Source organism: Phacochoerus africanus, chromosome 3 (assembly GCF_016906955.1).
Source record: "Phacochoerus africanus isolate WHEZ1 chromosome 3, ROS_Pafr_v1, whole genome shotgun sequence".
Lineage (NCBI taxonomy): Eukaryota > Metazoa > Chordata > Mammalia > Artiodactyla > Suidae > Phacochoerus > Phacochoerus africanus.
In genome coordinates, this window is record NC_062546.1 from 192,714,051 (window position 1) to 192,731,636 (window position 17,586).

The 17,586-nt window shown below is 40.7% G+C and overlaps 1 protein-coding gene across 1 annotated transcript in view; it reads left to right on the forward strand.

Moving 5' to 3' along the window:
* Positions 1–17,586, forward strand: part of NYAP2 (neuronal tyrosine-phosphorylated phosphoinositide-3-kinase adaptor 2) — a 246,569-nt gene that overhangs the window by 138,415 nt on the left and 90,568 nt on the right. Inside the window, exon 3 of the mRNA XM_047770497.1 lies at positions 5,128–6,222. Within this exon, the coding sequence (XP_047626453.1) occupies positions 5,128–6,222 (1,095 nt within the window). The remainder of the gene's footprint in view (positions 1–5,127; positions 6,223–17,586) is intronic.

Below are 17,586 nucleotides of genomic sequence, written 5' to 3' on the forward strand. Positions count from 1 at the left end.
GGCATGACTGAAAGCCATGCATAACCTTTGTGCTCAGATATTTCATTTCAAAAATGTCACTTTTTCCTTATTCAATACTACTGTCATTAGACTATTTTTAGCATAAAATGTGTGTTCTGGAGCTGAATAGGAATTATTGCTCCTATATTTGGACTTAATAGAAATAATTTAAAATTCATTCAAGAGCAGTGAAACCACCTTTTTAATGTGGTTGAATTTAGTTAAATGTTGAAATTTGCAATGCCATTTTTATTGTCCTTTATTAGCAGTATTTCAGTATCTATGGATGTAGATAAAGACTATTTTTAGGTGTCTTCTAAAGAAATAACTTTGAAAACATGAGTTTTTCCTGAATTTCCTAGAGCGATGTTAAAATAGAATAGATTATGGGACAATGTTGCTAAAAATTTCAGACTTTCATTCGGGTAAACAAACAAAGTATATATGACAGTTGGAACAAAGTTCCATTGCTTCATGAATTATTTACTTAATACTTGGAATAAGGTGAAACCAGGTGAAAAAATGGCAAATGCAGAGAAAATCAATTCATTAGAGATGAAATTGTTTCATCCTCTGACCTTCCCAAGAGAATCATGAGGTTGCAAAGGGAGTGTGGAGTGGGAAGCAGACTTTGCCTGGAATAGAAGTCTCTCAGTATTGAAGGAATGAGTCTTCTTACTCATCCCAATTGCCTGTAATTTACTTATCACTTTACTCACTAAATCATCCTCAATACTCTCATTTCAAACTTGGATTACTACAAAGGATGAGGAGCAGGAAACAAAACGTGTTGGAAGTCTCTTAATCTGCCTTCATTAGGCTCTTTTCACCACACAAGGAAGGGGAGAGTGAAGAAGGTTGTGCAGAGAATGAAGGATTCCCCGGCGAGCTAGCTGGAGAATTGCTTCTGATGGTGGGCAGAGAAACACACACAGCCTGGTGGAGCAGGGAGTCTGTATGCCAAAGCAAACAACAATAAAAAGCAAAGAACATCTGGAAAATGGGTCTAATTAAATAGCATTGCATGCTCATTGTACATGACATGTATAAAACATGATATGTGCCTTGGTACAAATCAGAGGTTGGAGCATCATAATAACAGGTGGTGTAGGTGAGGGATGCTCCCGAGTGAGTACCTGCTGATGGGATCAGTGTCTGTGTATTCAGCTGGGGCAGGTGCAAATTACGTTTGAAGGACTGGGGAAGAGTTGTATTAATTCTCAAAGCTGGTTAAAGGATTAGAATGCCAAGGATCAAAAAGTGGATGCTCAGGATTCATATATATATAGGGTTTTTACATAAGGCTCAATCAATATTCTGTTATCTAAGCCATCTCAAGCTGACCCAACAAAATTCAACAGAGTGGGTGGCTTAAAAAACAGACCTTTATTTTCTCATAGATCTTGAGGCCAGAAGTCCAAGATCAAGGTACCAGCATAGTCAGTTTCTGGTGAGAATTCTTTTCCTGGGTCGCAGGTGGCAACCTTCTTACTATGTCCTCACATAGTGGAAAGAATGAGACAATGAAGATGCTCCCCAGTGACTCCTTATAAGGGCATGAATCTCATCCATCACCAGGACCCAACCCTCATGACCTCATGATCTAATTATTTCACAAAGGCCCCACCTCTAAGTAACATCACATTGAGGGTTAGGGCTTTAATATATGAATTTGTGGGGGAGGGGGACACAGTTCAGTCCATAGCAACCATCAATTTTGGTCACCTCAGTGTCATCATAAGAGTTACATATTATACTTAATTCCCCTCATTAGACAATATCTGTACTTGATTTGGGGTGGAATTTTTCCTCATGGTACAAATAAATTACCTAAATTCCTTCATAATGAATAGTTACCTTAATTTTATATTGTGTCCTAGAATAGAACCCTTTTCTTTCTTCCATCTTTCTGTAGCTATTATGGATCTTTATTTCATTTTTTCAGTTTCATTTGGCAAACAAAATAACTGCCATCTGCTCATATATTGAGTGCAACTCAAGTGTTGGTCTTGTCCATTTCAAAGACCACCTTCTCATCTAGCTGGGAAGAAGGATGTTGGCTCCAGAGTGTTCCTGAGGCTGCTGCTTCCCTGAGTTCCATATCACTCCCAGCTTGACCACTGACCGCTCACTTTCTGGGAGTTCTGGGCTAACCTCTTCCTTCCACACAGTGCTGCTGCCTAAGCTTGGGCTCAATAGGCACTTGTGTTCTGTCTGTCCTCTTTTTTCTCTCTGTGCAACTATCCAAGTTTATATTGAAGTAGACCTGAGCAAAGTAGACTTTAGTGAAGGGTCAAAGAAAATGGCAGTGAATTATAGTTTAGGAGGCAGAAAAATGAAAATCTTTAGAATAAGCGTAGCTAATCACAGCTAATTGTGCCATGAGTCTTCCCCATATGATGAAGTTATCCATCTCATGGACACTCATTCATTCCTAGCCTTAGGTTAATCCTCTAGGCTAACAGAGCACCTGGCTACTTCCCACACCATTCAATTCCTAGAACTCAAAAGTCACTGGGAAATATTTGGGAAGGGTGATTATTTAGCCTAGGATGACACGGGTGGAGGATGGCAGGATACCAAGGTCTCAATCCCCATGGTATTTCTGGCTGGGGATGGCTTCAGAAGACAAGTGTTGGTGGACTTTTGTTATTCTGAGTCCGGGCTCTTCCAAAGTCCCTTTAGTTCTAAGTCCCATTCATTAATTTATGACTTTATTTTATGTGGGCTCAGATTTTTGTATATAATCTGATGATTTATTTAAATCATATGAAAATTAACAGGGCGTTCCTGTCGTGGCACAGCAGAAACAAATCTGACTGGTATCCGTGAGAATGTGGGTTCCATCCCTGGCTTCACTCAGTGGGACGGGGATCCAGCATTGCCGTGTGCTGTGGTGTAGGTCGCAGATGCAGCTCAGATCCCGAGTTGCTATGGCTGTGGCGTAAGCCGGCAGCTGTAGCTCTGATTTGACCCCTGGCCTGGGAATTTCCATAGGCTTTGATTGCAACCCTAAAAAGCATATTAAAAAAAGGAAGAAAGAAAGAAAAAAGAAAATTAACATGCATGGTAATTTCAACACTAGTAATATTTTATGACCAGTAGGAGATACAGAGAGGACTACTGGACATTTTGGGTCCTGCTTAAAGAATTATTTAGGTAGTTTTCATCCCCGTATGTCCCTAGGCTCTTCCCTTTTGACATTAAAAACTCTATTACTATACTATCCCAACCCCTCCATGTCCCTGGCCTCTGAAAATGGCATCTATTTTTTTCCTACTATAAGTTAAAATCTACATACATTAAGGAACTTCCCTTTGAAAAGCTGTTTATTGTAGTGAGGAAAATCATCATCATGGTTACAATGAAGTAGAATATTTGAAAGCAGGAATGACCTAGAAAAGTGTGAGATTTAGCCACTGCTGGAGTATTTGATGGGTTGCCTTTCTCTGAAGCCATGATTGATGTGTAGCTTAGTCACCTAACTCAGCTTTAAGCACTTGCTCCTCTGGAGTAAGTTTCAGAAAAGCTCCTGTGTCATAAATTATGCTAGCTGGAAAAAAAAAAAAAAAGGAAATTTGGGGATGTTTCCTGATTTGTACCCCTCCCTTCAAACTGCAATTATAGAGAAACTTTTTATTTTCTCATACTTTTAATCCTATAAGCTCTACTCTCAACTTACATTATATGCCACCATTTACCACAAGCAACTATGTTCTGCCACATTGCATAAGTGATGATCATATATCAAGACAATAAGATAATGAGATAATAACAAGACTCCAGTACCTTCCCTGCATGCTAAACAATTGATTTCAATCACAGGCATGTTGCCCTCCAGTTCCTCCCTACTGGAGGTGCCAGAAGTTTATGTTCCATTATAAGGGGGGGAGGAGGCTTCCAGGAAGCTGTGGGATGCACTTGTACACATGTGAGTTTCCAGAAATTATTCTTGAAATTTACACATCATCCTTGTAAAACTCTCAAGGGGGCTCTGATGTGCCAGGGCAATATATCTAATAAATTCATTCCAAGACAACATTTGGGATATCATATGAGATCTTAGGAACAAAAACAGACAAATACACCATAATCAACAATACCTGGAGATCTGGAGATTAACTTGTCTAGCCTCATAAGATTTTCACATCAATTTCCCCTGAAGTATCAGCCCCATCTGTATGGAAGTTATTTATCTGAACCAAGACAGAGATTAAGTCTAGCAGGCTGGAACATTTTTATCCCAAATGAAAGCAAGATGGGATCATGTGTAATAGCCACATCATTAAAAGAGCTCAATCCCCATGGTATTTTTGTAACTACTTATGCTAACAGAAACTCTAGTTTTTTTTTTTTTTTCCCCCTGAGTTCCTTTATTGCTTAATTTTTGGAGGTTAATTTTTACGAACTTTGCGAGTTTTTAAGTTTTATTGAAGTATATTTGATTAACAATATTGCGATAGTTGCTGCTGTACAACAAAGTGATTCAGTTATACATATACACATCCACTATTTTTCAGGTTCTTTTCCCATATAGATTATCACACAAAATTGGGCAGAGTTCCCTATGCTACACAACAGGTCCCCATTGGCCAATCATTCCATATACTGCAGTGTGCTTATGCCAATCCCAAACTCCCAGTCCATCACGCCACCCACCCTTTCCCCTTTGGTAACCATAAGTTTGTTTTCAAAATGTATGAGTCTGTTTCTGTTCTGCAAATAAGTTCATTTGTATCCTTTTTTTAGAGTCCAAATATAAGTGATATATGATGTTTGTCTTTCTCTGACTTGCTTTCCTTATAGGAATGATTGTTTTTATCTGATGTGTGGCATCTGAAATTTTCTGTTTAGAAATTGTCAGAGGGATAAAACCTCCTGATGGTAATGCACTCATCAGTTTTGGTTTATTAATATTAGCTTGAAGATAAATATTACTACTGTTCTTGCATCATGCTTTTCTAAATATGAAGTGTTTGATTTTGTTGGGTTTTGAGTCTAGGCCTCCAGCTAGACATGAAGCAAATTACCCCACCCCCGAATTGTAGAGTAGTGAACCCACCTGCAAGTCATTTTTGAAAGCTTTGCTATTGTGCTCATCTATTTCCCATGTTTTTCTTCTTTTAGTGTCAGCCAAACCAAGACCCCACAGTGATGAATATTCAAAGAAGATCCCTCCTCCAAAACCCAAACGGAATCCGAACACTCAGCTCAGCACGTCTTTTGACGAAACATACATCAAAAAGCACGGGCCCAGGAGGACGTCGCTCCCACGGGACTCTTCTCTCTCCCAGGTGGGCAGCCCCGCAGGGGACCCAGAAGAGGAGGAGCCTGTGTACATCGAAATGGTGGGGAACATTCTCAGAGACTTCAGGAAGGACGATGACGACCAGAGCGAGGCCGTCTACGAAGAAATGAAATACCCCATTTTTGACGATTTAGGCCAAGACTCCAAATGCGACCTTGACCATCACAGTTGTTCTTCGCAGTGTGCTACTCCCACGGTGCCTGACTTGGACTTCGCCAAGTCCTCAGTGCCATGTACTCCAAAGGGTTTGCTCTGTGACATCCCCCCGCCCTTTCCCAACCTGCTCTCTCACAGACCCCCGCTGCTGGTGTTCCCGCCAGCACCCGTGCAGTGCTCCCCCAACTCAGATGAGTCTCCGCTCACTCCGCTGGAGGTCACAAAGCTGCCTGTGCTGGAAAACGTGTCTTATATGAAACAGCAGGCCGGGGCGTCGCCATCCTCCTTGCCATCTCATGCCTCCGGCCACTCCAAACTGGAGAAAGACCAGGCTGGGGCCCTGGGACCTGTTCCTGCCGCCTCCGTGCTCTCCTCATCCCCTCCCCCGCCTTCCACCCTGTACCGAACGCAGTCCCCCCACGGCTACCCCAAAAGTCACTCCGCCTCCCCATCACCGGTCAGCATGGGAAGGTCCCTGACCCCGCTCAGCCTCAAAAGGCCTCCGCCCTATGATGCTGTGCATTCAGGCAGCCTCTCCAGGAGCTCTTCATCAGTGCCTCACTCGACCACGAGACCAGTGTCGCAGGACGGGAGTAAGATGGTCAATGCCGCAGTGAACACCTACGGGTCAGCTCCGAGTGGCTCCAGGTCCAGAACACCCACGAGTCCTTTGGAAGAACTAACCAGCCTCTTTACCTCCGGACGCAGCCTGCTGAGGAAGTCATCCAGCGGCCGTCGTTCTAAAGAACCTGCAGAGAGTAAGTGCATGGATGATCCTTTAGTGACCTAGGGATGCAGGGAAGCCCGTGATGTACAGAAGAGGCACAGAATAGGTGAACTTTGATCCTTTTAGCTGGAATCTCAAGATGTGTGATTTTAATTTTGCTGTGCGAAAGGGAATAGTGCATTCTGGAAGAACTAAAAGTGACAGTCTGTACAAGATCACATATTAAAAAGACAAGTCAGTTTTAAATTCAAAATGAAGTGTAAGGTCTAAATTATTAAGTGTCTCTGGGGAGACTAACAAAGGAACTAGATCACTATAAAATTTTTAGGTACCTGTCTTGATTGGGGGGGGAATTATTTTCAAATATAGAATTGGTAATGTTAAAATTATCTTTTAAGAAAGTTTGTTTCAGTGAATCTGTATCAGAAAGCCTTTGAAGGCAGTTCAAATAGAATTATTACTTAAAAAACAAACAAACAAAAGCAGTGGGAGTTCCTGCTGTGGCACAGTGGATTAAGGACCCTGCATTGCGGCAGCTGCCTGTAGGTCACAGCTCTGACTTAGGTTCCATCCCTGGATCTGGAACTTCCATATGCCTTGGGTGTGGCTGAAAAAGCAAAGCAAAACAAAACAAAACATTGAAAGATTCTCTTGGCCTTCTCCATGTTGTTACTTTCTTACCTTCTTGCTAAACCAGAAGAGGTTCATTGTTTCCCTTTTAAAACCTTTGGTAATTAGCATCTTATTCCTATGGGACTCTTCCTAGGTCCATCAATGTATAAAATACAGAAATATCGCTAAGGGGTAAATAAGTGGTGAACATTATATTTACCACCGAATTTCAAAGAGCAGGGAATATCTCTATTTGACTGGCTAATCCTTTGGTGAGTGCCCAGGTCTCTTCCTAATGATATTGTAAAGTCACAACAGATCCCAGGTTTGTGTTCATTTCATTCAATTACACTGCTTTACCTTATTTAAAAATGCCTCAAGGCACATAAGCAGAAAATTAACATTTACATCTTAAGTGATCCCGCCACAGGGTTTTATTTATCTGTGGATACAGTCACACCAAGTACTTTCCTTAAGGAAAATAAAGCTTTGACAAGTCTGATGAAGATATGATAACCCTTCTCAAGTAGTCAATATTCATTGGTAATTGTATCTCACTTATCCTTTTTTCTCTTTAACCAGAGAGATTTATGAGAGCATGAACTTAAATACCCCCCCCCATTTTTCATGTACCTGACTGAAAGGGAAAAAAGAAATCTCATATTTTAAACATATCTAGAATTAAATACATACATTATTTTTAAAAATTATTTTAAAATTCAAATTAAAAATTAGGAACAACCTGTTTCTGGAGTGGTAGTTCTCAACCAGGGTGATTTTTGTTCCCAAGGACATTAAGGAATGCCTGGAGACATCTTTGGCTATTATGACTGGGCATTTTACTAGCATCAAGTGGGTAGAGCCCAGGGATGCTGCTGAATAGCCTACAATGCACAGGATATTCTGCTGCAAAAATTAGAAAGAAGGAGAAAGGGAGGGAGGGAGAAAAGAAGGAAGGAAGGGAGGGAGGAATGGAGGGAGGGAGGAAGGAAGGTGGGAAAGGGAGGGAGGAAGGAAGGGAGGGAAGGAGGAAGGCAGAGAGGAGGGAAGGAAGGAAAAATGATTGTCTCCACTGTAGTGTCAATAGTTTGGGAAACTCTGACTAGATAATTTATTAAAATTGAAAGTTTCTTCCAGATGATTGATTTGGTTTAAACACTGATCGAATAAGGTTTTTGGAATAAGTCAAAGGGGAAAAATAAAAATGAAAGGAAAAAGATTTCACCCTCAAAAAACCAGAATGTTTGGTATGAGATTAGTAGATGTCTCATCCTTGAATTGGTGAAATTAGCCGATATTCTGCCTACCTACCAGTTTCTCTGGAGGATTCTTAACAGCTCCAGCTGGCAGTTATACCAATTAGCTAGAAAAAGTATATGTAAAAAAAGTGATTAACTAATGAAGTTATTTCAAGAAAAATCCATCTGTTAGAATCAGTCTATGTGCTATATGTCACAGACTCCTCCATTCCGCTCCAGAATGAGTGCTGTGTGCTCCTAAAACCAAGCTTGTGCATGGAAAAGTGATCCAGGCTCTTTAAAGCTTTTATAAGGGATCCAAGGATTAAATTTCTTCCCATATGCTATTAACTGTGTGTCAACTCTTCCAAGAAAGGTCATGCCCCCAAGTTACATGAATTTCATTACTTTACTTTACCCAAATAGAAGGGAGGAAAAATGCAGATAGTACAAATGAATAATCCAATTCTATTTACTTTTGACTCTGGAAGAAAATAGAAAAACATTGTCTGATGTTAACAAAATCATAGGGCTCTCAGAATCCCTCTGGAATCCAAAAAGTAGATCCACAATTGTTGATAATTGAGTTAACATACAATTACTGTTGCATTACACTCAGTGACACAACTGGTGCCTTCACTCCTGACAGATTTGTAGACACCTGCTGATAACAAAGGAACAGAAGAAGTGATAAGAAGTGTATAACATTCATGACCCCTGAGTCACACGTGGCTTTTTTTTTTTTTTTTTTTTTACATTTCAGAAATAAAAGTAGGGCTGGTATTTCTGTTCTCCATACCCCTCTTGCTTTACTGGAAATATCAGTGTCGGTAATTTTCTGGTATTAAATTCAAGCAAATACAATCTTTCTGCTTTCACTTACAAATCTATGTCAAGTAAAAAGTATGCCTTCATCTCTTATTTTTAATAATCTATAAAAGACACACCCAATTTATTAATCTTATGTCTTACAGGCTTATAATTGTTGATGGGGGATTGGGAAATAGGAAGGAGATAAAATAAGATAATCGTGGTAGAATGAAAAAATTTAATTTCTCGTCATAATTTCCTAACTATGGCCTTCACATTAATTGTTTTAGGATTTTATTCCTAGTTGATGGGACATTGTAATGTTGTTTAACTGCACATGAAGACACTTTATACTCTATAATAATTTTATTTAATTGGTTATTATTAATATTTTAAAATTCATGCAGAGAGATGGAAAATACAAGGCATATAAGAAGTGATTAATTTGTATTTCATTGATGTAAATTTCTGTGTCTCTATGAGAAGTAAGTGAAATATAGATATGTTTTGTGGTGAATTTGGAGACTGAAATAATCGTTTTTTACCTATCATTTTTATCTTCCTTTCTCATGTTCTTTTATATATCCTTTGATTAGATCCCCTAGAAAACCTAGGTCATAAATGGGTTACTTTGTTTTAAAAAATCAAGAGCCATGAATCATAGTAATTATTATCTAGAATCAAGTGTGAAAAAAAGAGAACACTTTTATCCTCTCAACTAAATATTTTTAAAAGTTTAGCCTGTATTTAATATAAATGCATGAATGTATGTCCCTATGAAAATGTAAAAATCATAATGAAGAATATAATTACATTTTATAATATACTTGAGGGAGAAAATGTGATAAAAGGTTAAAAATGGAAACATGTACATAGAAAATTTAAAGGAGAAAATAATGTGAATTGGCAAAGAAAATAACTAGGAAATTAGGGCCCCAAGAAAAATGCAAAAAAAAAAAAAAGAACATATACGGTCAAAAGGACATGTAAGCAAGTGTAGGTGCCAACACAGGTACACAGAGAAGCACAAATGAAGCACCGAGACCAGACACAGCGGGGCAAAGGAGATTAGGAAAAAAAAAATACAGGCCCACTCATCTGGTATCTTTTTTTTTTTTTTTTTTTGTCTTTTTGCCATTTCTTGGGCCGCTTCCGCAGCATATGGAGGTTCCCAGGCTAGGGGTCGAATCGGAGCTGTAGCCACCGGCCTACACCAGAGCCACAGCAACGCGGGATCCGAGCAGTGTCTGCGACCTACACTACAGCTCATGGCAACGCCGGATCGTTAACCCACTGAGCAAGGGCAGGGATCGAACTCACAACCTCATGGTTCCTAGTCAGATTCGTTAACCACTGTGCCATGACAGGAACTCTGTCATCTGGTATCTTTATTTAAAAAAATGTGGGTTGGACTTGCCAAAGAGCTTCATCATACTCAATGATATTATGAATTAATGGAGATACACAGTTTTCCACTGTTAAATCTTATTTTTCAGCCTTAAAAATACTCCCTATTTAGACTTTTAAGATGTTATATTGTATTTTTACAATTACAGATATAAATGGGTCCTGTGAGTCTGATGAAATAAAGTTGGGAATCACATGTAATCTTTGCCTTTCCATTCAGTTTCTTAAAACAAAACAGAACAAAAAGCCAAACATGGAGACAGCAACCCAAAACGACCAGGCAAACAGACAAAATAAAACCAAAAAAAGTGTCCCGTAGCTCCTGCCCAATGCAGATACTTTCCTCTTTTTAAAAGTATCTTGGAATTCCTGTCATGCATGGCTCAGTGGTTAACGAATCCGACTAGGAACCATGAGATTGAGGGTTCAATCCCTGGCCTTGCTCAGTGGGTTAAGGATCTGGCGTTGCCGTGAGCTGTGGTGTAGGTTGCAGACACAGTTCAGATCCTGTGTTGCTGTGGCTCTGGTGTAGGCTGGTGGCTACAGCTCCGATTCGACCCCTGGCCTGGGAACCTCCATATGCCGCGGGAGAGGCCCAAGAAATCGTAAAAAAAAAATAAATAAATAAAAAATAAAAGTACCTTGAGGTCCCAGCAGTGCCTAAAACATTAGTTGGTGAAGCAACTGATCCAACTCACTAATTTAATCTTAAAATAATTTTAAATTTAAAATAATGAAATTGGAAGGAAGTCTCTTCAAACACATTTCTGTATGTGTATAGTACCCCACTTTTAAGAAAAAGGGAGAGTACACTCACATCACAGAGCCATCTTTATGGTCCAAGTTCATGTTGGGATCATCACTGTGTGCCTACTATGCGCTAATGCACATGAAATGTCCAGCAGTTTCCCCCCCGCCCCATTGCTCACACAGTGGTGGCTGCTCGTTTTCCTGTCATCTGCAATAGCAGTGACACAGTATTGACAGTTCCACTCTGAAACTAGAATGTCATCTGAGGGGCTATTTGAGGTTGTAGAGCTAACTAGCTCTCTATGGGTCTATCATTTAAATTCGTTTAAATTCTTCTATTTCTTGTGGTTTTCTTGCCTCCTGCACTTCTTCTAGTTTTGTTGATGCATCTGACCTCTCCTCCCCTCCCTTCTTTTCTATTCTCCTTTCATGCTTTTCCTCATTGTGTTATCACACCGTTAATCAGTTGTGGACCAAGAAACCAGATGCCCAAACTTGTCTGTGGAGCCTCTCCTCTAACTTAGGTGGGTGACCTTCAGTGTAGAAACTTTGTGGCTTTTACTTTCAAAGGCCACTTGAATCCATTTACTAAGTCTTGGATGAAGTTCTTGGATTCATAGCTGAGATGTTAGAGATATCATCTTCCCAAGAACCAAGCTGTCCCAGGAACATGAAATGAATGTTACTTTATTTTAGGAGAACTTACACATTTTGTTTAGTCTATTGAAAATAATTCTTTTTCACTTAAATCTAGCAAGCAACCCTCCCGCCCCTTATTCCTTTGAAAGCAGAGACTGACAGTGGGTAGAAGAGAAACAGGTATTGAAATACCAAGGGGAAGGGTGGGGAAGAAAACCCACGAGTCTGCATCCTTCATTTGCTCTGGGGAATTTGTGAACCTTCAGCCTGTGACTGCCCATTGCCATCCATGCTGACTTTGAGCAGAACTTCTGGAAACATGGTGACTAGGCCAGAGTTGAGGGCAGGATGTGGAGACCCTGGAGCAATCAGATTCTTCAAAGGCATTTAGGACTTGAGCTATACCCAGAACGGCTGGAGAGATCCAAGGTCCCCTCGTGAGGAGGGTTCTAGAAGGCCAGGTAAGATCAAGGCCTCTGTGTTCTGCCAAACTTCTTAAATAAAGACAGGACCCTTGCCAGGCTCCTCTCCTGCTATTTATTGCCTTCCTGCTCAGAGTTCCATGCTCTGGCCTCAGACTGGCTCCTGCCTCAGCAAGATTCCACCTAGCAGCTCAGAAGAAAAATCGAGCCCAGACCCAGTGACAATGAGGTTCTCAGGCCAGGATCATGGGAACACACTCCAAGGAAGATCCTTGGGTCATTCAGAGCATGGAAAGCAAAGAGCCTCCTGCTTGTTAAAAATATAGACTCCTGGGCTTTATCATAGATACACCTGTTCAATGAGGAATTCTAGAGGTTGGGCCTGGGATCTTGACTTTTTAAGGACAGTCCCCAGTAATATTCATGCCTACTCTCCGACAATAACTCAGAGATATATGGTTACATATGAGCAACACAATTTACTTGTGTGCAGGAGAAACTATAACACGCTGCTTCCATCTAACAAAGTTATAACAGAATTTATATAAGAGAAAGGAGGGGGGGGTAAGTAAAATACAAGTAGCTTGAAATGAGTGAGTACTGTTTTTCTTTCCTTGAGTAAGCTACTGATTAGTTGGCAGCTTGCAAAAAATGCAGGGAATTCCCACTGTGGCTCAGGGGGTTAAGAACCCAACTAGTATCCATGAGAATGCAGGTTTGATCCCTGGCCTCGCTTGGTAGGCTAAGGATCCAGCATTGCCACCAGCTGCAGCATAGGTCACAGATGTGGCTCAGATCTTGTGTTGCTGTAGCTGTGGCATAGGCCAGAAGCTGCAGCTCTGATTCAACCCCTAGCCTGGGAACTTCCGTATGCCCTAGGTGCAGCCCTAAAAAAAAGTCGTGGTCATCTGTTTGGATTGGCAGGGAGGCTTTGAGTTTACCACTGGTGGGAAATAACATGAATAATGTCCATTCTTGTGCTTAGAACCTCAGTCATGTCAAATGTGTGCCATTTCCTTCATCAGAAGTCCTCAGCATTTAAGTTTGAGACTCACTGGTAAGGACTGTTTCAGGTAGGAGCTGGTGCTGTTGGTCAGACAGTCATGGGAACCTGAGACTCAAGTCAATAGCAGTCCTTATCCTAGAAGTTTGAATAGATGGGTCCAAACCATTCAAGGGGAAGGACTAGCCAGAGCAAGGTGGAGCTCCCAGATGGAGCCATGATGGAGAGCAAGGGTGTGAAGTCTAGAGAGGATACCCAGCCCCATGGTCCAGCCAATATTGGAGAGCAATACAGGAAAATGGGAGTCTGACTTGGAGGACCCTAGAAGGGATGATGAGAGCAATGAGGAGGTCTAACTGTCATGAGTGAGCCAAAGATCTCGGTAGTTAGCCCTGATGATGCTAATGGGGAAAGGAGGTGATGAGGTTCTGTCACAAACAGGTTTGCCTCAGAAGCAATTTCAAGACCAACCAAGCCCAGAGTGGGATACATACAAGTAGTGCTGAGGATCTGGGGAAAGGATGCAATCTTTTTCCTGAGAATGCTACTATAGCAATAGTAGCATATCCTTACTTGTATGCCATTTATGCCATGCCAGACACTGTTTAAGCATTTTGCTTGTATTCTACTCTCATAGCAATACTTGGAGGCAAGTGATATTAACACTGCCATTTAAAAGATGGAAGAAACTGGAAGTCCCATTGAGGCTCAGCGGGTTAGAGACCTGACGGTTGTCTCTGTGAGGATCCAGGTTCAATCCTTGGCTTTGCTCAGTGGGTTAAGTATCCAGTGTTGCTGCAAGCTGTGGTGTAGGTCTCAAATGTGGCTTGGATCCAGTGTTGCTGTGGCTGTAGCAGACTGGCAGTTGCAGCTCCGATTTGACCCCTAGCCGGGAAATTCCATATGCCTCAGGAGTGGCCAAAAAAAAAAAGGATGGAAGAAATGGAGATAGCTTACCTAGAGTCACCTAGGAAGTAAATCTGAGGCTTGAACCCAGTTTATTTGGCCTCAGAGTATCTGTTCTTAAGGATACTTTATCTATACCCGACCAGTCTCCCCAGTTTCTTCTTCCCCATTGCCATTAAAACATACCAGTTATCAGGACTTCTGGTTGTGGCTCAGTGGAAACAAATCTGACTAGTATCCCTGAGGACGCAGTTTCGATCCCTGGCCTTGCACAGTGGTCTAAGGATCTGGCATTGCCGTGAGCTGTGGTGTAGGTCGTAGATGCGGCTCGGATCTGGCATTGCTGTGGCTGTGGCATAGGCTGACAGCTACAGCTAGGATTTGACACCTCGCCTGGGAACCTCCATATGCTATGGGTGCGGCACTGAAAAAAAGACAAAAAAAAAAGTACCAGTTATCATCAAAAACTCTAATGGCTTATACTTTTATCACTCCAAGGAATATCATCTTAATAAGAGAAAGCTGTATCTGTACCTAAATGGCATGGACCACTTAATGATCATCATCAACTTAGGAAGGGGGTGGAAAAACTTTCTAGGACCCTCCAAAATTCACTTTGGAATATCCTAGTCACTGCAGGGGCACTTCTGGACCCCTGGCTTCTGAGCTGCTCCTGAAGACATGTGGTCTGCCCAGTGGGCTTCACAATGACCTGGGCAAAGAGACCACAAATGCTTACCCCAATGCCTTTAAGCATAACTTACGGATATATGCGCACATTTCTTTGGTCTGTGAAGTTTGCGGTACTGAGCTACTGACTAGATGATTCAACCTACAGATGTATAGGCTTTTGTGCTCAGATCCTTGCATCTTGTCCATAATAGTATCTTGGTGGTCCAAGTCTACCCCAAGGGGAAAAAAAAACCACTCTGTGGATTAAAAAAAAAAAAAAAATCAGCCAATGCCCGAAGGCAGTGAGGGCCCTAGCATCACTAAACTAGAAACTGATCTAGTAAAAGAAACAAACAAAAACTCCAAAAGAGCCCTATGCAGAATGTTTCTTAATAGCACCTCTTTTCTCTTTAGATTTGTGTTAATGTATAGTTGATAGAATCAGACACCAATCTTAAACACACACACACACACATATACACAGAGACTTCTTCAAGAACATGCTGGCCTATTTCATTACTAGTATTTTTTAAAGCTAAATTTTTTTTTCCCAGATGATGAGGTTAAATAGTGTATATGTAAAATCCCCTGACTTTGAAAATGCATGTGACTCCTTGGTTAATTGGGCACATGATGTTGTCTGTTTTTTTTTCATTCGGTTCCTCTTAAGATTGCAACGTAGAATCGCTGAAGAAGACATAATTTCATAAATAATTGCTCACCTTTCTGGGGGTAGACTGCAGCTGTCTTTGATTGATGCAGGCAGACGTGTTTATCCCCTGTGTTTATACTCTCTGGCTGCTGAATCTTTAAGTGCAATTTCTTGTCAGCAATTTAATCAGCAATTCTCTCCATTAAGAAGAGCCATCCCAGCTTTAGATTTTCAAAATGCAGAAACATTTTCAATTCAGAAATAAAGCTACACTAGTCTATTTTTTTTAAAATCAAGATTTCCTCAGTTTGTAGGTAACATACTAGGACTGTGTTGTGTTTTGTTTTGTTTTTTTCCCCTTCAGTTGAATTACCTCTAACAGGAAATTCACTTTCTGTTTTATATCTGATATCATGTGTTTTCAACAGTTTGACGTCTATGAGTAATTAAATATTAGGTATAAATAATGGGGATCCTATCGGCCACATTGTAGTCCCCTGCATTTGTCCTCCATTCTAATTAACTATGATCTAGAAGGCTCGGACAGGGCCTGGGTGTCACAAGAGATGGTTTACATCTTGGCTGAACCATTAAGAAGGTGATTCCCTGTACCCTTGTCCCCATCCCCGGGACAAAACAGGTTGATCACGTGCAGTGTTTTTTACTGTGCCGGGAAGCTGCAATGACCAAGTTAAAGCTGTTTAACACACACACACACACACACACACACACACACACACACACACACACAGAGAAACTTTGAGACTTTGGATAAGTCAGTTCATCTCTTAATGCCTTAGTTTTCTCACTTTTCAGTTGAGAATATTAGGTGCTAAAGCTGTGAGTCTCTAATGGCTCTGTTGTTTGATGCATCCATGGATTACTGAATAAGCTGTAGATCCCTAAACAAATGATGACTCCCTGACTCTGAAGCTTCTGCCGCATGTTGCCCCTCTTGCTGAAGGGACTTTCCCAGCTACTCCATAAAGCAAAGCCTGGTACTTCGATCCCTGCCTACAGTCTACTACTTCATCGAGTTTTTCTTATGCGATTGTCTACAAATAATCTCCCCTTCAGACCCCAGGAGCAGTTGGTACTTCTATAATGGTGTGTCTTATTCTGATGTATTACAAAGTTTTTTTCTGTCTTCTCCCTCATTAAGACATATGGCTAGGGAGGACAAGGGGCATCCTTTTCATCATTTTATTTCATGTAACACTTGGCTCAGTGCAGGCTTTCCCAACGTTGTCACATGATAAATATTTATTGAACTTGTTGAATTAATAGGCATAGTGGCCTGAGAGGGCTATTGAACTCAAAGAAACAAAAGCCATAAGAGAAATGTTTGACTATTAAGTCAAAAAAAAAAAAATCAGATCTCATGACTTAAAAAATTCCACACCGAAATCAATATAGTCATTCAGCCAAAAAGGAACTATGCTGATTGCCGGATTCATTACTTTCACTCTTACATGTCCTGTTTAAAAGAATGCTCATTTCCTTCCAGCTAGATTTATTAGAGGAAAGATGTAACTAATATAGCCATAAAGCATTTAAATGTGGACCATTTTGTAGATGTCGCATCATCACTAGTTTCTGTACAAATGAATCGCTGTGAAAATTGATCACTTCTCAACATTTGGAGATAGAAAGATCCATTTTGTAAGAAGAAAAAATAGAGACTAACATTTTAAAGGAGGAATTCCAATCTGCTTAACATTATGCATTATTGAACTCCAACAGTAAAGAGAATAAGAACATGTTCAACTAAGTCATTTAACCGCTTTGGTGAAAAAGCGCTGCATAAATCCAGGGAGCTGTTATTCTGTGACTGGTGGTCTTAAATGTGTGTGTTCCCCAGTAAAAATGAAAAAAGCGCTGCATAAATCCAGGGAGCTGTTATTCTGTGACTGGTGGTCTTAAATGTGTGTGTTCCCCAGTAAAAATGAAATTACGTTATAAAATATTTGAAAAGCTTTTTTTAATTTCCAAAAAGATCAGTTTTCAGAATTCAGGAAATGGATGGCAGTGCCGAATTTAATGAAGTGTCTGTAGTGGTGCATGATGTTTCTCGGTTGAAGCAAACTCATTATTGTTGTTAGTTGATGGGAGCTAGGTTAATTAAATGTTCCACTCCTGGTAGAATAACCAATCAACTGAAGAATCTGGGCTATTGCTGTTCCCAAGTGAATGGAGTAAAAATACTAAAAAGAATCTAAGAGGGGAGGAGGGCGGGTTAGTAACCTGCATTTTGAAGCAGTATCCTGTGTAGCCAGATATATCC